General features: G+C 41.1%; 2 protein-coding genes and 2 non-coding genes across 5 annotated transcripts in view; 2 read left to right on the plus strand and 2 right to left on the minus strand.

Moving 5' to 3' along the window:
- The window catches only part of FBXL12 (F-box and leucine rich repeat protein 12), a 66,306-nt gene extending 47,483 nt beyond the window's left edge, over positions 1 to 18,823 (minus strand). Inside the window, exons 1-2 of the mRNA XM_056570650.1 lie at positions 18,443 to 18,823; positions 15,889 to 15,961 (exon numbers count right to left, since the gene is read on the minus strand). Of these exons, the coding sequence (XP_056426625.1) occupies positions 15,889 to 15,961; positions 18,443 to 18,675 (306 nt within the window). The 5' untranslated portion in view covers positions 18,676 to 18,823. The remainder of the gene's footprint in view (positions 1 to 15,888; positions 15,962 to 18,442) is intronic.
- Positions 18,824 to 18,866: 43 nt separating this feature from the next.
- LOC130367819 (cytokine receptor common subunit beta-like) overlaps positions 18,867 to 25,979 on the plus strand; it is a 198,656-nt gene continuing 191,543 nt past the window's right edge. For both annotated transcript variants that reach the window (XM_056570644.1, XM_056570645.1), the window contains exon 1: positions 18,867 to 18,925. In XM_056570644.1, coding sequence (XP_056426619.1) covers positions 18,874 to 18,925 — 52 coding nt within the window. In that variant the 5' untranslated portion in view covers positions 18,867 to 18,873. The remainder of the gene's footprint in view (positions 18,926 to 25,979) is intronic.
- Positions 18,930 to 19,002, plus strand: TRNAV-AAC (transfer RNA valine (anticodon AAC)). Its single transcript has one exon. It is a non-coding gene; the product is annotated as a tRNA-Val (tRNA).
- TRNAI-UAU (transfer RNA isoleucine (anticodon UAU)) lies at positions 19,184 to 19,276 on the minus strand. The gene is given in 2 exon segments: positions 19,184 to 19,219; positions 19,239 to 19,276. It is a non-coding gene; the product is annotated as a tRNA-Ile (tRNA).

Genomic DNA, 25,979 nt, shown 5'->3' on the forward strand with positions numbered 1-25,979 from the left:
TCATACACAATCATACACTGATGCCATACTAACATACTAATAGAGTCATACACAATCATACACTGGTGCCATACTAACATACTAATAGAGTCATACACAATCATACACTGGTGCTATACTAACATACTAATAGAGTCATACACAATCATACACTGGTGCCATACTAACATACTAATAGAGTCATACACAATCATACACTGGTGCCATACTAACATACTAATAGAGTCATACACAATCATACACTGGTGCCATACTACATACTAATAGAGTCATACACAATCATACACTGGTGCCATACTACATACTAATAGAGTCATACACTATAATACACTGGTGCCATACTACATACTAATAGAGTCATACACAATAATACACTGGTGCCATACTAATAGAGTCATACACAATAATACACTGGTGCCATACTAACATACTAATAGAGTCATACACAATAATACACTGGTGCCATACTAACATACTAATAGAGTCATACACAATAATACACTGGTGCCATACTAACATACTAATAGTCATACACAATCATACACTGGTGCCATACTACATACTAATAGAGTCATACACAATAATACACTGGTGCCATACTACATACTAATAGAGTCATACACAATCATACACTGGTGCCATACTAACCTACTAATAGAGTCATACACTGGTGCCATACTACATACTAATAGAGTCATACACAATAAAACACTGGTGCCATACTAACATACTAATAGAGTCATACACAATCATACACTGGTGCCATACTAACATACTAATAGAGTCATACACAATCATACACTGGTGCCAGACTAACATACTAACAGAGTCATACACAATCATACACTGGTGCTATACTAACATACTAATAGAGTCACACACAATCATACACTGGTGCCATACTAACATACTAATAGAGTCCTACACAATAATACACTGGTACCATACTAATAGAGTCATACACAATCATACACTGGTGCCATACTAACATACTAATAGAGTCATACACAATCATACACTGGTGCTATACTAACATACTAATAGAGTCACACACAATCATACACTGGTGCCATACTAACATACTAATAGAGTCATACACAATCATACACTGGTGCTATACTAACATACTAATAGAGTCACACACAATCATACACTGGTGCCATACTAACATACTAATAGAGTCATACACAATCATACACTGGTGCTATACTAACATACTAATAGAGTCACACACAATCATACACTGGTGCCATACTAACATACTAATAGAGTCATACACAATCATACACTGGTGCTATACTAACATACTAATAGAGTCCTACACAATAATACACTGGTACCATACTAATAGAGTCCTACACAATCATACACTGGTGCCATACTAACATACTAATAGAGTCATACACAATCATACACTGGTGCTATACTAACATACTAATAGAGTCATACACAATAATACACTGGTGCTATACTAACATACTAATAGAGTCATACACAATCATACACTGGTGCCATACTAACCTACTAATAGAGTCATACACAATCATACACTGGTGCCATACTACATACTAATAGAGTCATACACAATAATACACTGGTGCCATACTACATACTAATAGAGTCATACACAATAATACACTGGTACCATACTAATAGAGTCATACACAATAAAACACTGGTGCCATACTAACATACTAATAGAGTCATACACAATCATACACTGGTGCCAGACTAACATACTAACAGAGTCATACACAATCATACACTGGTGCTATACTAACATACTAATAGAGTCACACACAATCATACACTGGTGCCATACTAACATACTAATAGAGTCCTACACAATAATACACTGGTACCATACTAATAGAGTCATACACAATCATACACTGGTGCCATACTAACATACTAATAGAGTCATACACAATCATACACTGGTGCTATACTAACATACTAATAGAGTCATACACAATAATACACTGGTGCTATACTAACATACTAATAGAGTCATACACAATCATACACTGGTGCCATACTAACCTACTAATAGAGTCATACACAATCATACACTGGTGCCATACTACATACTAATAGAGTCATACACAATAATACACTGGTGCCATACTACATACTAATAGAGTCATACACAATCATACACTGGTGCCATACTAACATACTAATAGAGTCATACACAATAATACACTGGTGCCATACTAACATACTAATAGAGTCATACACAATCATACACTGGTGCCATACTAACCTACTAATAGAGTCATACACTGGTGCCATACTAACATACTAATAGAGTCATACACAATAATACACTGGTGCCATACTAACATACTAATAGAGTCATACACAATAATACACTGGTGCCATACTAACATACTAATAGAGTCATACACAATAATACACTGGTGCTATACTAACATACTAATAGAGTCATACACAATAATACACTGGTGCTATACTAACATACTAATAGAGTCATACACAATCATACACTGGTGCCATACTAACCTACTAATAGAGTCATACACAATCATACACTGGTGCCATACTACATACTAATAGAGTCATACACAATAATACACTGGTGCCATACTACATACTAATAGAGTCATACACAATCATACACTGGTGCCATACTAACATACTAATAGAGTCATACACAATAATACACTGGTGCCATACTAACATACTAATAGAGTCATACACAATCATACACTGGTGCCATACTAACCTACTAATAGAGTCATACACTGGTGCCATACTAACATACTAATAGAGTCATACACAATAATACACTGGTGCCATACTAACATACTAATAGAGTCATACACAATAATACACTGGTGCCATACTAACATACTAATAGAGTCATACACAATAATACACTGGTGCCATACTAACATGCTAATAGAGTCAAACACAATAATACACTGGTGCCATACTACATACTAGTAGAGTCATACACAATCATACACTGGTGCCATACTAACATACTAATAGAATCATACACAATAATACACTGGTGCCATACTACATACTAATAGAGTCATACACAATCATACACTGGTGCCATACTACATACTAATAGAGTCATACACAATAATACACTGGTGACATACTAATAGAGTCATACACAATCATACACTGGTGCCATACTAACATACTAATAGAGTCATACACAATCATACACTGGTGCCATACTAACATACTAATAGAGTCATACACAATAATACACTGGTGCCATACTAACATACTAATAGAGTCATACACAATCATACACTGGTGCCATACTACATACTAATAGAGTCATACACTATAATACACTGGTGCCATACTAACATACTAATAGAGTCATACACAATCATACACTGGTGCCATACTACATACTAATAGAGTCATACACTATAATACACTGGTGCCATACTACATACTAATAGAGTCATACACAATAATACACTGGTGCCATACTAACATACTAATAGAGTAATACACAATAATACACTGGTGCCATACTACATACTAATAGAGTCATACACAATAATACACTGGTGCCATACTACATACTAATAGAGTCATACACAATCATACACTGGCGCCATACTACATACTAATAGAGTCATACACTATAATACACTGGTGCCATACTAACATACTAATAGAGTCATACACAATAATACACTGGTACCATACTAATAGAGTCATACACAATCATACACTGGTGCCATACTAACATACTAATAGAGTCATACACAATCATACACTGGTGCTATACTAACATACTAATAGAGTCATACACAATCATACACTGGTGCCATACTAACATACTAATAGAGTCATACACAATAATACACTGGTGCCATACTACATACTAATAGAGTCATACACAATCATACACTGGTGCCATACTAACCTACTAATAGAGCCATACACAATAATACACTGGTGCCATACTAACATACTAATAGAGTCATACACAATAATACACTGGTGCCATACTAACATGCTAATAGAGTCATACACAATAATACACTGGTGCCATACTAACATGCTAATAGAGTCATACACAATAATATACTGGTGCCATACTAACATACTAATAGAGTCAAACACAATAATACACTGGTGCCATACTACATACTAATAGAGTCATACACAATCATACACTGGTGCCATACTAACATACTAATAGAGTCATACACAATAATACACTGGTGCCATACTACATACTAATAGAGTCATACACAATCATACACTGGTGCCATACTACATACTAATAGAGTCATACACAATCATACACTGGTGCCATACTAACATACTAATAGAGTCATACACAATCATACACTGGTGCCATACTAACATACTAATAGAGTCATACACAATCATACACTGGTGCCATACTACATACTAATAGAGTCATACACAATCATACACTGGTGCCATACTACATACTAATAGAGTCATACACTATAATACACTGGTGCCATACTAACATACTAATAGAGTCATACACAATCATACACTGGTGCCATACTACATACTAATAGAGTCATACACAATAATACACTGGTGCCATACTACATACTAATAGAGTCATACACAATAATACACTGGTGCCATACTAATAGAGTCATACACAATAATACACTGGTGCCATACTAACATACTAATAGAGTCATACACAATAATACACTGGTGCCATACTAACATACTAATAGTCATACACAATCATACACTGGTGCCATACTACATACTAATAGAGTCATACACAATAATACACTGGTGCCATACTACATACTAATAGAGTCATACACAATAATACACCGGTGCCATACTACATACTAATAGAGTCATACACAATCATACACTGGTGCCATACTAACCTACTAATAGAGTCATACACAATCATACACTGGTGCCATACTACATACTAATAGAGTCATACACAATAAAACACTGGTGCCATACTAACATACTAATAGAGTCATACACAATCATACACTGGTGCCATACTAACATACTAATAGAGTCATACACAATAATACACTGGTGCCATACTAACATACTAATAGAGTCATACACAATCATACACTGGTGCCAGACTAACATACTAATAGAGTCATACACAATCATACACTGGTGCCATACTACATACTAATAGAGTCATACACAATAAAACACTGGTGCCATACTAACATACTAATAGAGTCATACACAATCATACACTGGTGCCATACTAACATACTAATAGAGTCATACACAATCATACACTGGTGCCAGACTAACATACTAACAGAGTCATACACAATCATACACTGGTGCTATACTAACATACTAATAGAGTCACACACAATCATACACTGGTGCCATACTAACATACTAATAGAGTCATACACAATAATACACTGGTACCATACTAATAGAGTCATACACAATCATACACTGGTGCCATACTAACATACTAATAGAGTCATACACAATCATACACTGGTGCTATACTAACATACTAATAGAGTCATACACAATCATACACTGGTGCCATACTAACATACTAATAGAGTCATACACAATAATACACTGGTGCCATACTACATACTAATAGAGTCATACACAATCATACACTGGTGCCATACTAACCTACTAATAGAGTCATACACTGGTGCCATACTAACATACTAATAGAGTCATACACAATAATACACTGGTGCCATACTAACATACTAATAGAGTCATACACAATAATACACTGGTGCCATACTAACATACTAATAGAGTCATACACAATAATACACTGGTGCCATACTAACATGCTAATAGAGTCATACACAATAATATACTGGTGCCATACTAACATACTAATAGAGTCAAACACAATAATACACTGGTGCCATACTACATACTAGTAGAGTCATACACAATCATACACTGGTGCCATACTAACATACTAATAGAGTCATACACAATAATACACTGGTGCCATACTACATACTAATAGAGTCATACACAATCATACACTGGTGCCATACTACATACTAATAGAGTCATACACTATAATACACTGGTGCCATACTAACATACTAATAGAGTCATACACAATAATACACTGGTGACATACTAATAGAGTCATACACAATCATACACTGGTGCCATACTAACATACTAATAGAGTCATACACAATCATACACTGGTGCCATACTAACATACTAATAGAGTCATACACAATCATACACTGGTGCCATACTACATACTAATAGAGTCATACACTATAATACACTGGTGCCATACTAACATACTAATAGAGTCATACACAATAATACACTGGTGCCATACTAACATACTAATAGAGTCATACACAATCATACACTGGTGCCATACTACATACTAATAGAGTCATACACTATAATACACTGGTGCCATACTACATACTAATAGAGTCATACACAATAATACACTGGTGCCATACTAACATACTAATAGAGTCATACACAATAATACACTGGTGCCATACTACATACTAATAGAGTCATACACAATAATACACTGGTGCCATACTACATACTAATAGAGTCATACACAATCATACACTGGTGCCATACTACATACTAATAGAGTCATACACTATAATACACTGGTGCCATACTAACATACTAATAGAGTCATACACAATCATACACTGGTGCCATACTAACATACTAATAGAGTCATACACAATCATACACTGGTGCCAGACTAACATACTAACAGAGTCATACACAATCATACACTGGTGCTATACTAACATACTAATAGAGTCACACACAATCATACACTGGTGCCATACTAACATACTAATAGAGTCATACACAATAATACACTGGTACCATACTAATAGAGTCATACACAATCATACACTGGTGCCATACTAACATACTAATAGAGTCATACACAATCATACACTGGTGCTATACTAACATACTAATAGAGTCATACACAATCATACACTGGTGCCATACTAACATACTAATAGAGTCATACACAATAATACACTGGTGCCATACTACATACTAATAGAGTCATACACAATCATACACTGGTGCCATACTAACCTACTAATAGAGTCATACACTGGTGCCATACTAACATACTAATAGAGTCATACACAATAATACACTGGTGCCATACTAACATACTAATAGAGTCATACACAATAATACACTGGTGCCATACTAACATACTAATAGAGTCATACACAATAATACACTGGTGCCATACTAACATGCTAATAGAGTCATACACAATAATATACTGGTGCCATACTAACATACTAATAGAGTCAAACACAATAATACACTGGTGCCATACTACATACTAGTAGAGTCATACACAATCATACACTGGTGCCATACTAACATACTAATAGAGTCATACACAATAATACACTGGTGCCATACTACATACTAATAGAGTCATACACAATCATACACTGGTGCCATACTACATACTAATAGAGTCATACACAATAATACACTGGTGACATACTAATAGAGTCATACACAATCATACACTGGTGCCATACTAACATACTAATAGAGTCATACACAATCATACACTGGTGCCATACTAACATACTAATAGAGTCATACACAATCATACACTGGTGCCATACTACATACTAATAGAGTCATACACTATAATACACTGGTGCCATACTAACATACTAATAGAGTCATACACAATAATACACTGGTGCCATACTAACATACTAATAGAGTCATACACTATAATACACTGGTGCCATACTAACATACTAATAGAGTCATACACAATCATACACTGGTGCCATACTAACATACTAATAGAGTCATACACAATCATACACTGGTGCTATACTAACATACTAATAGAGTCACACACAATCATACACTGGTGCCATACTAACATACTAATAGAGTCATACACAATAATACACTGGTACCATACTAATAGAGTCATACACAATCATACACTGGTGCCATACTAACATACTAATAGAGTCATACACAATCATACACTGGTGCTATACTAACATACAAATAGAGTCATACACAATCATACACTGGTGCCATACTAACATACTAATAGAGTCATACACAATAATACACTGGTGCCATACTACATACTAATAGAGTCATACACAATCATACACTGGTGCCATACTAACCTACTAATAGAGTCATACACTGGTGCCATACTAACATACTAATAGAGTCATACACAATCATACACTGGTGCCATACTAACATACTAATAGAGCCATACACAATAATACACTGGTGCCATACTAACATACTAATAGAGTCATACACAATAATACACTGGTGCCATACTAACATGCTAATAGAGTCATACACAATAATATACTGGTGCCATACTAACATACTAATAGAGTCAAACACAATAATACACTGGTGCCATACTACATACTAATAGAGTCATACACAATCATACACTGGTGCCATACTAACATACTAATAGAGTCATACACAATAATACACTGGTGCCATACTACATACTAATAGAGTCATACACAATAATACACTGGTGACATACTAACATACTAATAGAGTCATACACAATCATACACTGGTGCCATACTACATACTAATAGAGTCATACACTATAATACACTGGTGCCATACTAACATACTAATAGAGTCATACACAATAATACACTGGTGCCATACTAACATACTAATAGAGTCATACACAATCATACACTGGTGCCATACTACATACTAATAGAGGCATACACTATAATACACTGGTGCCATACTACATACTAATAGAGTCATACACAATAATACACTGGTGCCATACTACATACTAATAGAGTCATACACAATCATACACTGGTGCCATACTACATACTAATAGAGTCATACACTATAATACACTGGTGCCATACTACATACTAATAGAGTCAAACACAATAATACACTGGTGCCATACTAACATACTAATAGAGTCATACACAAATCATACACTGGTGCCATACTAACATACTAATAGAGTCAAGTCTACAAGACCCCAGAAGCCTAAACTGCTCATATGCAGTGTTTCCCAACCCGGGTGCCTCCAGCTGTGGCAAAACTACAACTCCAAGCATACTAATAGAGTCATACACAATAATACACTGGTGACATACTAACATACTAATAGAGTCATACACAATAATACACTGGTGACATACTAACATACTAATAGAGTCATACACAATCATACACTGGTGCCATACTACATACTAATAGAGTCATACACTATAATACACTGGTGCCATACTAACATACTAATAGAGTCATACACAATAATACACTGGTGCCATACTAACATACTAATAGAGTCATACACAATCATACACTGGTGCCATACTACATACTAATAGAGGCATACACTATAATACACTGGTGCCATACTACATACTAATAGAGTCATACACAATAATACACTGGTGCCATACTACATACTAATAGAGTCATACACAATCATACACTGGTGCCATACTACATACTAATAGAGTCATACACTATAATACACTGGTGCCATACTACATACTAATAGAGTCAAACACAATAATACACTGGTGCCATACTAACATACTAATAGAGTCATACACAAATCATACACTGGTGCCATACTAACATACTAATAGAGTCAAGTCTACAAGACCCCAGAAGCCTAAACTGCTCATATGCAGTGTTTCCCAACCCGGGTGCCTCCAGCTGTGGCAAAACTACAACTCCAAGCATGCCCGGACAGCCAAAGGCTGTCCGGGCATGCAGGGAGTTGTAGTTTTGCAACAGCTGGAGGCACCCTGGTTGGAAAACACTGCTTATGTGGGTTGGTGTCAGTTCTATACATTGGCCCTTATTTACTAAGAATGTTGTGTAGGTTTCTTTGTGGGTTTTAAAGGGGTACACCCGTGGGAAACTTATTATTTTTTCTTATTTTTTTTTCAAATCAACTGGTGCCAGAAAGTTAAACAGATTTGTAAATCATTTCTATTAAAAAATCTTAATCCTTCCAGTACTTTTTAGGGGCTGTATACTAAAGAGAAATCCAAAAAAGAAATACATTTCCTGTGATGTCATGACCACAGTGCTCTCTGCTGACCATTTTAGGAACTGTCCAGAGCAGCATATGTTTGCTATGGGGATTTTCTTCTGCTCTGGACAGTTCCTAAAATGGACAGCAGAGAGCACTGTGATCATGACATCAGAGGAAATGTATTTCATTTTTGGATTTCTCTTTAGTATACAGCCCCTAAAAAGTACTGGAAGGATTAAGATTTTTTAATAGAAGTGATTTACAAATCTGTTTAACTTTCTGGCACCAGTTTATAAAAAAAAAAAAAAAAAAAAAAAAAGTTTTCCACGGGAGTAACCCTTTAACTCCCTACAATTTATTTTCCACGGTATTTACTAAGGTTTCCCTACATTTTGTTTTTTTTTTTACACCTGCTCTGATCGGTCGGGTTTTCCTCGGCTGAAATCCACCACATTTTATGTGGAAACCTTAGTAATTATGTTGGGTTTTTGTGAAAATGTCGGGTACACGCCCCTTTTTTTAGACCACGCCCCCTTTTCAGGTTCTCTTAGCAAAAAGGAGAGTTAGTCTCGTTTTTTTCCCATTTTGGCGCGAAATCTGGCGCAGACAGAATTTCTGGCGCACAACCCGACAAAACATGTCAGGTTTGCAATAGTAGATGAGGGCCATTATGTGTGTTTTTGGAGAAAAATAGGCAAAAGTGATTTGACCTATAACCACAACTCAGGTGCTATATGAAGTCTCCAGGCTGTGTTCACATGTTAGGGAGGGGATTCTGATCCCATAGAGATAGCAGCAGCAGTATACAGACAGAGCTGGAGGGGAGGTGTATAACTACTGTTTTTTCTATTTTTTTCCCCATCACCTTCTAAAAATCATAACTTTCAATTTTGCACCTAAAATTCCATATGATGGCTTATTTTTTTGCGCCACCAATTCTACTTTGCAGTGACATCAGTCATTTTACCAAAATATCCACAGCGAAATGGAAAAAAAAATTAATTGTGCGACAAAATTGAAGAAAAAAATGCCATTTTGTAACTTTTGGGGGCTTCCGTTTCAACAAAGTGCATTTTTTGGTAAAAATTACATCTTATCTTTATTCTGTAGGTCCATATGGTTAAATGATACCCTACTTATATAGGTTGGATATTGTCGTACTTGTAAAAAAAATTATAATAACTACATGCAGGAAAATGTATACGTTTAAAATGGTCATTTTCTGACCCCTATAACTTTTATAATTTTTCCGCGTACGGGCCGGTATGAGGGCTCAAGTACTGAAGTTTTTTTGGGTAAAATTTTTGTATTGATCGGACTTTTTGATTGTTTTTTATTCATATAAAATAAGATATAAAAAAGTGACCAAAAATACACTATTTTGGACTTTTGAATATTTTGGCGCATACGCCATTGACCGTGCGGTTTAATTAATGATATATTTTTATAGTTTGGACATTTCCGCATGCGTCGATACCACATGTTTATTTTTACTTTTATTTACGCAGTTTTTTTTTTTTTTATGGGAAAAGGGGGGTGATTCTTACTTTTATTGGGGAAGGGGGTTAAATGTTCTTTATTAACTTTATTTTTTGCAGTGTTATAGCCCCCACCGGTGGCTATTTCACAGCACATACCGATCTCATACACAGATCATTGCCGAGCATTGACACGGCAAAGATCAGTGTAATCGAGGCAGGTAAGGGGACCTCCGCTCATGTTCTAGCTGATCGGGACATTGCGATTCCACCGTGATTGTCCCGATCAGCCTGACAGAGCTGCCGGGAAGCTTTTACTTTCATTTTAGACGCAGCGATCAACTTTGAACGCCGTGTCTAAAGGGTTAATAGCGCACGGCACAACGAGCGGTGCAGTGCGCTATTAGCCCAAGGTCCCGGCTGTCATTAGCCGTCGAGACAGACCCAGTATTATGTGGGGTCACGGCGTAACCCCATGTTTTATACCAGGACCTGGCGCAGGGGGTACAGGTACGCCCTGCGTCCTTAAGAGGCTACTATATATTCTGATCCCGTAGAGATAGAAGCAGCAGTATACGGATAGAGCTGTAGGGTAGATGTATAACTACTATATATTCTGATCCCATGGAGATCGCAGCAGCAGTATACAGATAGAGTTGGAGGAGCTGGGGTCTGGGTGCTGCCAGGCATCTGATAGGTGATGATGTCATCCTGCAGTTCACAGGAAATCAGCTGACCCAGGACTGAACACTTCCCTTAAATACAGTGATATTCTGTGGATCAGGCTGGTGATCACATGACCCAGTTACAGTAATGAACCATATGGATTCAGCCATGCTGGAATGAAAAAATTATAGGCTGTATGACTAGTAATGGTGAGTGTGCATGATATGGGCAAAAAAAAATAAAAAAAAATAAAACTGGAGTGCTTCTTTAAGGCCTGTTTCACACGAGCATGTCACGAGTATATTTTTGTGTCTGTATACATATGCGTATGTTGTGAGGAAGATTTATCAAAACCTGTGGAGAGGAAAAGTTCACCAGTTGCCCGTAGCAACCAATCAGCCCGTACACGAAAAGAAAAAAAAAAGATCCTATACTTAAACGTACCCAATATATATGTTGTCACTACAGCCAATCACTGGCCTATGTGGACAGTATTTCTATACCAAGATTTATTATGACAGGCATCCTAATAAGCCCGAAATATATACAAACATGGCAGGGGGCCCTAATCAGTCCCCAGGCCAAAGACAACATACTGGACCCCTGTGTCTGTGAGGAGGGGGGGGGGGGTGATGGAGTAATAGGGGGGGGGGGGGGGGGGCTTCATCTGTAACTGCTTAGACGTACCGACTGCTATCGATCCCAGCTCTTAGGAATTATAGATGTGCAATGAAAAAATAAGTTATCCCCCTAATCAAGGGAGGGAATCAGTTATAGATTGTGGGGTGGTCTGAGCGCTGGGACCCCCCCTCGATCTCCTAAAAGGGGCCCTGGCAATCTGCCTTAAGTGGCCATTCAGACCCTTGCAGGAAGCCGCAGCTGACGCGCCTTCTCCTTGTATCTCTATGGGATACATTGAGGGGGTGTGTTGGCCACCGGCTCCATGCTTCAGCACACCCCCTTCCAGCAAACTGCCGGGGTCCCGTTCTGGAGATCGCTGGGGGTCCCAGCGCTCGGACTCCCCCTCGATCCATAACTTATCCCCTATACTTTAGATAGGGGATAAGTTATTTTTCACTACACTACTCCTTTAAAAGGGATCCTGTCATCACTTTTCTACTGCCCAAACCAGTGTATCCAAACCAGTGTGTCGCAAACCAGTGTGTCCCAAACCAGTGTGTCCCAAACCAGTGTGTCCCAAACCAGTGTGTCCCAAACCAGTGTGTCCCAAACCAGTGTGTCCCAAACCAGTGTATCCCAAACCAGTGTGCCTCCAGATGTCCGGGCATGCTGAGAGCTGGACGCACCCTCGTTGGGAAACACTGGCCTAAAGCAGGAGTAATGCAGGCGGCCGACAGAGGCTTCTGCCTGCCCCACTGGTCTTGAATGATAGATCTCTCCATATAACAAAAACATATGCAGCACTAGGAATAGCAGAGAATCAGAACTGCCCAAAAATGTGCTCCCAAATATTTCTATGTGGCCGACTATAAACAATGGCGTGGGAGGAGCAAGCCCTGATGGTGTCAAGGTGTCTGCAGTCATGTGATACAATCACATGACAAACAACAAACACAGATCATCGGGTAAAAGGTGGGTGAGGGGCCAAATTATCTGGAAACAGCCCAAAAAAAACTCTGGGCCAAAGCCAGGAGTAAAAAACTAAATAAAAATAAATAATAATAATCCTATTTCTTTATCATAATAATAATCCTATTTCTTTATAATAATAATCCTATTTCTTTATAATAATAATAATCCTATTTCTTTATAATAATAATAATCCTATTTCTTTATAATAATAATCTTATTTCTTTATCATAATAATAATAATAATCCTATTTCTTTATAATAATAATCCAATTTCTTTATAATAATAATAATCCTATTTCTTTATAATAATAATAATAATCCTATTTCTTTATAATAATAATAATCCCTATTTCTTTTCAACCCATAAAACATAACTTTTATTTATTTGTGGAAGATATTTCCCTATTATACTATATATATGATAAAAGTAACCTTTTAGGGGTTGGACAGAAATAGAGATAATTATTATTATTTATTATTTTATTTACTTCTACCCAGAGATTTTCAGTTGTCTACAATCACATGACCACACTGTCCATAGCCTCAGACTCTGCAGGTTCCCAGATGACGGTCATGTGACTGTCCAGAGCCGGAGAAAATCCCCATAGCAAAGCTATGCTGGTATGGACAGTTCCTGACATGGACAGAGGTGTCAGCAGAGAGCACTGTGGACAAGACAAAAAAGAAATTCAAAAAGAAAAAATTTCCTCTGTAGCATACAGCTGCTAATAAGTACTGGAAGTAGGGATCGACCGATATCGTTTTTTTAGGGCCGATACCAATAATCGGTGGAGGTTAGGGCCGATAGCCGATAACTTATACTGGAATATCGGTATAAGTTGTTGGCTATTTATCCCCCCGCAACACCGCTGCAGATCATAGATTTAAAGGGGTAGTCCAGTGGTGAAAAACTTATCCCCTATCCTAAGGATAGGGGATAAGTTTGAGATCGCGGGGGTCCGACCGCTGGGGCCCCCTGCGATCTCTCTGTACGGGGCCCCGGCTCTCCGCCGAGATAGCGGGTGTCGACCCCTGCACGAGGCGGCGGCCGACACGCCCCCTCAATACATCTCTATGGCAGAGCCGGAGATTGCCGAAGGCAGCGCTTCGGCTCTGCCATAGAGTTGTATTGAGGGGGCGTGTCGGCCGCCGCCTCGTGCGGAGGTCGACACGCCCCCTTCCAGCGGGCTGTCGGGGCTCCGTACAGGAGATCGCAGGGGGCCCCAGGGGTCGGACCCCCCGCGATCTGCAACTTATCCCCTATCCTTAGGATAGGGGATAAGTTGCTCACCACTGAATCACCACTGGACTACTCCTTTAAAGCGGCGCTTTAAATCAATGCACTGCAGTGGCTTTTGCGGTGCCAGAGACCGCCGCCGCCACCCGCTTCTCTCCCCCTACCTGTCCGGGGGTCCTGAGACCTGCCACCGCTCCCCCCACCGTCGCACCGCTCTGCACCCCCTACCACCCCGCGCCGCACCCCCCACCGCACTGCCCCGGCCCCATTGCCTCCCCCATCCCCGGTTTTATAATTACCTGTTCCCGGGGTCCACTCTACATCTGGCTCCGGTGGCATCCTCCTGAGCTGTCACTGTGCGCACTGACGGTGACTTCACGTTGCGTCACGTCACTTGTCATTGCGCACAGCGTAATGCAGGACGCAACAGGAGCCAGAAGTAGCGAGGACCCCGGGAACAGGTAATTATAAAACCGGGGATGGGGGAGGCAATGGGGCCGGGGCGGTGCGGTGGGGGGTGCGACATGGTGCGGCGGGTCGGGGCGTTCGTGGTGCAGTGGGGGGCATTATCGGCTAGGTAATTGCCGATACCGATAATGCCCAAAATCGTGATTATCGGCCGATAATATCGGATAAACCGATAATCGGTCGATCCCTAACTGGAAGGGTAAAAAATTTTTAATAGAAGTCATGGGCATGCTGGGAGTTTTAATTTTGCAACAGCCAGGGGAGGGGGGGCTCCGATTGGTAAACACTGTATTGACCATTTTAAGGCTGTGAAGTCCCACCCCCAGCATCAGTTTAGATACACAATAGACCATTAATGAATATGTGACCTTGTATGGCGTCAGATCGACGTATCTCCACAAGGACTTGTCCAGGACTAGCCTCTTCCATCTTTTGCAGACCCTTAAAGAGAAAAAGAAAAATAGCAAAAAGGTGAATTACCTTCTGGACACTGAGGTGGGTCAGTCATGGGCCCCTGGACTGTGCATTTGTTTTACAGCACCTGAACGCAACGGCAGTAAATCAATGACCGACACGTTACGTTGTCCATGGAACAGAGAATGAAGGGTGGAAGCCCCCAGTATGGCCCCATCCACAGACTGAGGAAAGACACGACCTGTGCACAATCTGTACTGGGGCGATTCTCCAGATGGAGCGAGACCGCACGTCTGAAGGGAAACCATAAGGCCGGGTTCACACTGCCGAATCTTCACACGGAATATCCACTGGAGGTCCCACCGGCTGCATTGCCTTCCCCATACACGGCAATGCATTTTTGCCAGCCCTATATACCCCCTATATACAGTGACAGCACATTACACGGACCCCTATATACAGTGACAGCACATTACACTGACCCCTATATACAGTGACAGCACATTACACAGACCCCTATATACAGTGACAGCACATTACACAGACCCCTATATACAGTGACAGCACATTACACTGACATACCCCTATATACAGTGACAGCACATTACACAGACATACCCCTATATACAGTGACAGCACATTACACGGACATACCCCTATATACAGTGACAGCACATTACACAGACCCCTATATACAGTGACAGCACATTACACAGACCCCTATATACAGTGACAGCACATTACACAGACCCCTATATACAGTGACAGCACATTACACAGACCCCTATATACAGTGACAGCACATTACACTGACATACCCCTATATACAGTGACAGCACATTACACGGACATATCCCTATATACAGTGACAGCACATTACACAGACATATCCCTATATACAGTGACAGCACATTACACAGACCCATATATACAGTGACAGCACATTACACTGACCCCTATCTACAGTGACAGCACATTACACGGACCCCTATATACAGTGACAGCACATTACACGGACCCCTATATACAGTGACAGCACATTACACGGACCCCTATATAGTGACATACCCCCTATATACAGTGACAGCACACTACACGGACATACCCCTATATACAGTGACAGCACATTACACAGACCCCTATATACAGTGACAGCACATTACACAGACATATCCCTATATACAGTGACAGCACATTACACATATCCCTATATACAGTGACAGCACATTACACATATCCCTATATACAGTGACAGCACATTACACGGACAAACCCCTATATACAGTGACAGCACGTTACACGGACCTCTATATACAGTGACAGCACATTACAGACCCCCTATATACAGTGACAGCACATTACACATACATACCCCTATATACAGAGACATACCCCCTATATAATGTGACATACCCCTATATACAGTGACAGCACATTACACGGACCCCTATATACAGTGACAGCACATTACACGGACAAACCCCTATATACAGTGACAGCACGTTACACGGACCTCTATATACAGTGACAGCACATTACAGACCCCTATATACAGTGACAGCACATTACACATACATACCCCTATATACAGAGACATACCCCCTATATAATGTGACATACCCCTATATACAGTGACAGCACATTACACGGACCCCTATATACAGTGACAGCACGTTACACGGACATATCTCTATATACAGTGACAGCACATTACACGGACCCCTATATACAGTGACAGCACATTACACGGACATACCCCCTATATACAGTGACAGCACATTACACGGACCCCTATATACAGTGACAGCACATTACACTGACCCCTATATACTGTGACATACCCCTATACACTGTGACAGTCCCCTATACACTGTGACAGACCCCTATACACAGTGACAGACCCCCTATATACAGTGACAGACCCCCTATATACAGTGACAGACCCCCTATATACAGTGACAGACCCCCTATATACAGTGACATACCCCCTATATACAGTGACATACCCCCTATATACAGTGACATACCCCCTATATACAGTGACATACCCCCTATATACAGTGACATACCCCCTATATACAGTGACATACCCCTATATACAGTGACATACCCCCTATATACAGTGACATACCCCCTATATACAGTGACATACCCCCTATATACAGTGACATACCCCCTATATACAGTGACATACCCCCTATATACAGTGGCATACCCCCTATATACAGTGGCATACCCCCTATATACAGTGGCATACCCCCTATATACAGTGGCATACCCCTATATACAGTGACAGGCCCCTTTATACAGTGGCATACCCCTATATACAGTCGGGCAGAGAACAGACGCAGATACACTATAGTTCTGGCCAATGCAGATGTTGAGTGTCGCAGACTACAAGTCCCAGCATGCCCTGCCGGCCTCACCCTGTGACTTGTAGTACTACTGCACATGCTCAGGAGGAAGCCCTGATAGCTCCGGTTCTCCCCACACATCCCAGCCTCTCACCGGCAGCTCCGGATCAAATCCCGGACAGATAGGAAGCTGAGCACCTCCAGGAGGACACTGTCCGGCAGCCACGACAGGGACGGAGCCACGGTAACGCCGCTGGAGGTCTCACCGCAAAGCACCGCGGCCGACATCTTCACCATCTCCATGGACACAGCGCACTTCCGCCTCACGGCTGTCAGCTGGGGGACCATAGAGACGGCTCCGCCGCTGAGCAGAGCGTCCGCGCACATCACAAGCAGTCAAAACAGCTTAGCCAGCGCGCACCATAGACACCGCAGGAGGGCAGAGCGTCGCTAAAGTTTGCCATAGTGTGACAATAATAGTGCGGCGACACGTGACCGCACCACCGAACAACCACAGTCCCCAAACAACCACTTTCTCCCCAGTGCCCGGCTCCTGCTACTAATACATGACAACGAATAAATCACATGACCACACGGCGTTCAGCATTAGAGGAATTCAGCTGCCGTCATCTTCTATGTAAGTTTCTGTAGTGTAGTGGTTATCACGTTCGCCTAACACGCGAAAGGTCCCCGGTTCGAAACCGGGCAGAAACACTTTTTTTGTTTTTCATTAATTATTTTTTTTATTGTATTTTAACCTTTTTGACCTCTTAAAATTTCTTTTATATGTTTTGTTTTATTCTTATGTACACTGGAAATAAAAATAATTATTTTGTATAAAGAAATAGTAATTTGGGACTAATTGCTGAAACTGCTGGTAACACATAAAACAATGTGCTCCAGGTGAGGCTCGAACTCACAACCTCGGCATCGCTCATCAGTTACTGTCATATAAGTACCGCGCGCTAACCGATTGCGCCACTGGAGCAACTGGAAGAGCAATGATGGAGAACAGCTTATGAGCAGTCGCATCAAATAGGCTTTTATTGTAAGCATAGTCTCTTCTGCTGAGTTGTGGCTGCAAGAACTACAACTCCCAGCATGGCCTGCTCAGCTGTGGCTTAGCTGTTGCCAAACTACAACTCCCAGCATGGCCTGACAGCCAAAGGCTGTCAGGCCATGCTGGGAGTTGTAGTTTGGCAACACCTGGGTAGCCACAGGTTGGAGACCATTACCTTACAGAATCGCATAGGCCTGTGGGTTAAAAAGGAGGAAAAAACTTAAATATAAAAATATAAAATTCCTTTAAGGACACAGCCCATTTTGACCTTAAAGGGGAACTCCGGTGGAAAACTTTTTTTTTTAACCCCTTAACCCTTTAAGCCCATTTGGGCCTTAAGGACGCAGAAAATGTTATTTTTACGTTTTTATTTTTTCCTCCTCGCCTTCAATAAATCATAACTCTTTTATATTTTCATCCACAGACTAGTATGAGGGCTTGTTTTTTGCGCGACCAGTTGTCCGTTGTAATGACATCACTCCCTTTACCATAAAATGTATGGCGCAACCAAAAAAATACTATTTGTGTGGGGAAATTAAAAAGAAAACCGCAATTTTGCTAATTTTGGAAGGTTTTGTTTTCAAGCCGTACAATTTACGGTAAAAGTGACATGTGCTATTTATTCTTTGGATCAATACGATTAAAATGATACCCATGATTATACACTTTTCTATTACTGTTGCGCTTAAAAAAAATCACACTGTTTAACCAAATTAGTACGTTTAAGATCCCCTATTTTGAAGACCTATAACTTTTTAATTTTTTTGTATAAGCGGCGGTATGAGGGCTTATTTTTTGCGCCGTGATCTGTACTTTTTATTGATACCATATTTGCTTATATAAAACGTTTAATACATTTTTTATAAATTTTTTTTGGAATAAAATGTTATAAAAAAGCAGTTATTTTGGACTTTTTTCTTTACGTTCACGCCGTTCACTGTACGGTATCATTAACATTTTATTTTAATAGTTCAGATATTTACGCATGCGGCGATACCAAATATGTATATAAAATATTTTTTTAACACTTTTTGGGGGTGAAATAGGGAAAATGGCGCAATTTACGTTTTTATTGGGGAGGGGATTTTTCACAATTTTTTTTACTTTATTTTTTTTACTTTTTATTCTTTTATTGTTACGCTTTAATAGTCCCCATAGGGGACTATTTATAGCAATCATTCGATTGCTAATCCTGTTCAGTGCTATGTATAGGACATAGCACTGATCAGTATTATCGGTGATCTCATGCTCTGGTCTGCGGGAAGGCAGATCAGAGCAGAAGACGCCGGGAAGGCAGTGGAGGCAAGTGAGGGGACCTCCGGCTGCCGTGTTGGATGATCGGATCGCCGCGGCAGCGCTGCGGGCGATCCGATCATCCAATTAAGTGACCGCGATGCTGCAGATGCCGTGATCTGTATTGATCACGGCATCTGAGGGGTTACTGGCGGACATCTGCGGGATCTCGGATGTCGCCATTACCGGCGGGTCCCTGGCTGCGATCAACAGCCGGGACCTGCCGCGCATGATCCGGGCATCACTCCGATGCCCGCGGTTATGCTTAGGACGTAAATGTACGTCCTGGTGCGTTAAGTACCACCTCACCGGGACGTACATTTACACCCTTCGTCGTTAAGGGGTTAAGGACCAAGCCCATTTTCACCTTAAGAACCAGGCCAATTTTATTTTTGCGTTTTCGTTTTTTCCTCCTCGCCTTCTAAAATCCATAACTCTTTTATATTTCCATCTACAGACCCATATAAGGGCTTGTTTTTTGCATGACCAATTTTACTTTGTAATGAAACCTCTCATTTTACCATAAAATGTACGGCGAACCCCCCCAAAAAATTTTTAGGGAGGAAATTTTTTATGAAAACCAAATTTTTGCGCATTTTGGAGGGTTTTGTTTTCACACTATACACTTTATGGTTAAAATGACATGTGTTCTTTATTCTGTGGGTCAATACAATTAAAATGATACCCATGGCTAGATACTTTTATATTTTTGTACCGCTTAAACAAAATCTAAAACTTTTTGTACAAAATCAGTAATCTAAAATCACCCTATTTTGACCACCTATAACTTTTTAATTTTTCCGTATATAGGGCGGTATGAGGGCTAATTTTTTGCACCGTCATCTGCACTTTTTTTTTAGATACCACATTTGCATATATAAAACTTTTAGATAATTTTCTATACATTTTTTTAAATAAAATGTGACAAAAAAGCAGCATTTTTGGACTTTTTTATTTTTTACATTTACGCCATTCACCATATGGGATCATTAACATTATATTTTGATAGGTCGGACATTTACGCACGCGGTGATACCAAATATGTTCATAAAAAAATTTAAGCTTTTTAGGAGTAAAATGGGAAAAACGGACAATTACATTTTTTATTGGGGGAAGGGATTGTTCACTTTTTTAAAACTTTTTATTTTTACATTTTTCAATTTTTTTTTTACACTTTTTATGTCCCCATAGGGGACTATCTATATGAATCCTTTGATTGCTTATACTGTTCAGTGCTATGTATAGGACATAGCACCGATCAGTATTATCGGTCATCTTCTGCTCTGGTCTGCTCGATCTCAGACCAGAGCAGAAGACCCAAGGAGACGGCCGGAGCCAGGTGAGGGGATCTCCGGCCGCCATGCTGGACGATCGGATCGCCGCGGCAGCGCTGCAGGCGATCCGATCATCCATTCAAAGTACCGCACTGCCGCAGATGCCGTGATCTGTAGTGATCACGGCATCTGAGGGGTTAATGGCGGACATCCACACAATCGCGGATGTCGGCCATTACGGGCGGGTCCCCGGCTGCTACTAGCAGCCTGAACCTGCCGTGTATGACGCGAGCACCGTTCCGATGCTAGCGGTCATACACAGAACGTAAATGTACGTCCTGGTGGGGGAAGTCCCGCCAAACCAGGACGTACATTTACGTCCGTGGTCGTTAAGGGGTTAAATAAACTGATGACAGAAAGTTAAACAGGAAGTACATTTACGTCCTGCGTCATTAAGGGGTTAAGAGGCATAACTTAGATATTTTTCCACCCACAGACATTTAGGAGGCTTGTTTTTTTGCACAACCAATTGTATTTTGTAATGACATCGTTCATTTAACCCAAAAAAATACCAAAAAACCAACAAATTATAATTTGTGGGCAAAAATGTAGAAAACCTGTATTTTGGGTGTTTTAGTATTTTTTTTACATTTAAGCTGTTCACCGTGCAAGATCATAAACATTATATCTTAATAGTTTACACACGGTGATATCAAATTCATATACCATATTTTTCGCCGTATAAGACGCACTTTTTCTTCTCCTAAACTGGGGGGAAAAAGTCGGTGCGTCTTATACGGCGAATACACCCCTATCGCGGCGGTCCCTGCGGCCATCAATGGCCGGGACCCGCGGCTAATACAGGACATCACCGATCGCGGTGATGCCCTGTATTAACCCTTCAGACGCGGCGATCAAAGCTGAACGCCGCGTCTGAAGGGAAAGTGACACTAACCTGGCTGTTCAGTCGGGCTGTTCGGGACCACCGCGATTTCTCCGCGGCGGTCCCGAACAGCCCGACTGAATAGCCAGGTTAGTGCTTACAGGACACCGGGAGGGACCTTACCTGCCTCCTCGGTGTCTTCTCCGTTCAGGGATCCCCTGTATGGCCTGCGCTCTCCTTCCTCGTCATCACGTCGTCGCGTACGTGCGTCGGCGTACGTAACGACGTGATGGCGGCGACGGAGAGCGAGGATACCAGGCCGGCAGCAGAGACGTTCCGGAGCGACGGGGACACGGCCACAGCGATGGAGCGACATCCAGGGCAGCGGTGACGGGTCACGTGAGTATTACCTCCTATGCAGTGGTCTTCAATCTGCGGACCTCCAGATGTTGCAAAACTACAACTCCCAGCATACCCGGACAGCCAACGGCTGTCCGGGCATGCTGGGAGTTGTAGTTTTGCAACATCTGGAGGTCCGCAGGTTGAAGACCACTATTGGGTTCAAAATCTTTAATTTTTTAGATTTTGCACCTAAAAATAGGGTGCGTCTTATACGCCGGTGCGTCCGATAGGGCGAAAAATATGGTAATCATTTCATAATTTTGGGAAAATAAGGGTGATTTTAGTTTTTAATAGGGGAGGGGTTTTATATAATTTGAGACTTTGAGACTTTTTTTTATAGGGGACTATAGGAGATATTTTTAAAAAGGGACCCAGTGTCTATTCAATCATTAGATTGCATTCACTGTATAATGCTATGCCTCTGCTGAATCGGCAGTAGGAGGCAGGTAAGAGGACCCTCCTCCTTCAGCTTAGCTTATCGTACCCTCGTCTCGGGGGTATGATAAGCTCCACTAGGCTACCAGCAAGCTTTACTTTGGTTTTTTCGAGAGATTGACGAAGGTTTTTTTGTTGCCAAAAATTCCAAAATATTGTCAAAAATATGTCAAATATGCATTTTTCTAGATTTGCAATACTCATGGCATTTATAGCGTTCACTATGTGGTAAAAAGGACTTTAAATTTTTTTTTTTCCTATTCACAAAATCCTCTTTTTTTCCCCTTTCTTTGTGTTCCCACGTTTTGACAGCCTTAATTTTTTTTATTTTTCATCAGACCCCGCTGAGTGAGAGCTTATTTTTTGCGAGACGAGCTGTACTTTTTATTGGTAAAAGTAGGTTGGTAACCTACTTTTGAATCATTTTTATTTCACTGTCTTGGAGGCAAGTTACCGTATATACTCGAGTATAAGCCAACCCGAATATAAGCCGAGGCCCCTAATTTCACCCCAAAAAAACAGGAAAAGTTAGTGACTCGACTATAAGCCTAGGGTGGGAAATACATCATCCCCCCATGTAATCATCCAGACCCCCATCATCATCCCCCCTTCATCATCACCGTCTGTCAATCCCTTCATCAGTAGCCTTCAACCTGAAGACCTCCAGATGTTGCAAAACTACAACTCCCAGCATGCCCCCCCCCCCTTTGTTTTGTACTCACCCCCCCCCCCCCTCAGCGGGAAGTTAGGGTGAGCTGGTCCGGGCCATCTATGCTGCAGGGACCGTCCGGTGGGGATGGTTAGTCGTTGCGGGCTGTCCATTTTCACCGGGGGGCCCTCTTCTCGGCTCCGGGCCCGGCTCCGAACTAGTGACGTTGCCTTGACGATGACGCACAGGGACGTTCATGTGCAACGTCACTAGTCGGGGGCCGGGCCCGGAGCAGAGAAGAGGGCCCCCCGGTAAAAAATGGACAGCCCGCAATGACTAACCCTCCCCACCGGACGGTCCCTGCAGCATAGATGGCCCGGACCAGCTCCCCCTAACTTCCCCCTAGGGGAGGTGAGTACAAAACAAAAGGGGGGGCTGGATGATGACGAAGGCTGCAGTGGTCTTCAACCTGCTGGGAGTTGTAGTTTTGCAACATCTGGAGGTCCGCAGGTTGAAGACCACTGAGAAAGGATTGACAGGCGGAGAATTCACTCGAGTATAAGCCGAGGGGGGGGCGTTTTCAGCACGAAAAATCAAGCTGAAAAACTCGGCTTATACTCGAGTATATACGGTAGCCCAAAATTTGCAGTTCTTGCGCTTTTTTTAATGTATTTTACAGCATTTACTGTGCAGGATAAATTTATGTACAAGTCGATACAGGGCTTTATTGAAAAAGGGAAATTTTCTTTTTTTTTTGCACTTTACTAATTTATTGAAAACATTTTATTTTAATACTTTTTACTTCTGGTCTCTGTTATACTGTACTGCAGCATGGTATAAGTGTCAGTATACACCCACAGTTTGCCTGTGAGACCCAACCTATGGCTGAACCTCAGGGGTTTCCATGCTTGGCAGATGCAGAGGCTATCATCTGGCCTCCGGCTGCCACTGCAACCATCGGGACCCCGCGGTCGCATTGTGGGGTCACTGATAGTACAGTACTGACCATGGCATCTATAGGCTTAAAACTGGCAAGTTAAAACTGCCAATGGTGCAGTCTCAGTCTCAGCAATTGTGGCGGGATCCTCGTTGTAACTGACAGCCGGCTCCCGCCACCAATCTCCTTCAGATCGTCACACAGAGACGAGAATGTACCGGCGGCAGGGACGTACTCATACGTCCTGGAGAGGGAAGGGGTAAAGGCCGGATTCACATGGCAGAATTTCTGAACTGAATTCTGCATGAATTTATAGCTAATTCACTTCAATAGAGTTTCTGCAGCAGAAATTCTGCTGTGTGAATGGGACAACAGAATCCTATTAAAGTCTATTGGCTACAAATTCATGCAGAATTAAGTGCAGAAATTCTGCCATGTGAAAGACGCCAAAAAGTTATTTCCATTCTGTATGTGCAGGCTTGGTTAGGGCGTGGTAAGGGGTGTTGCTTGTCCCTCTTTGGTTGGGTGGTATGTAATCGTGAGAGATCTCGGCCTAATGAAAGTGTCTGGAGAGCGTTACTGAGGTACACCCTAACAGTCCCAACCAATCAGATCGCTTCTTTCCTCTTTTAAAAGGCATCTGAAAAATGAAAGAACTGATCTGATTGGTTGCTATGGGCAACTCAGTAACTTTTCCTCTTAACAGGTTTTAATAAATCTCCCCCATCATGTATTCACAGCTCCATTCAGAGTCCCCC

This window comes from Hyla sarda, chromosome 4 (genome assembly GCF_029499605.1).
Source record: "Hyla sarda isolate aHylSar1 chromosome 4, aHylSar1.hap1, whole genome shotgun sequence".
Taxonomy (NCBI): domain Eukaryota; kingdom Metazoa; phylum Chordata; class Amphibia; order Anura; family Hylidae; genus Hyla; species Hyla sarda.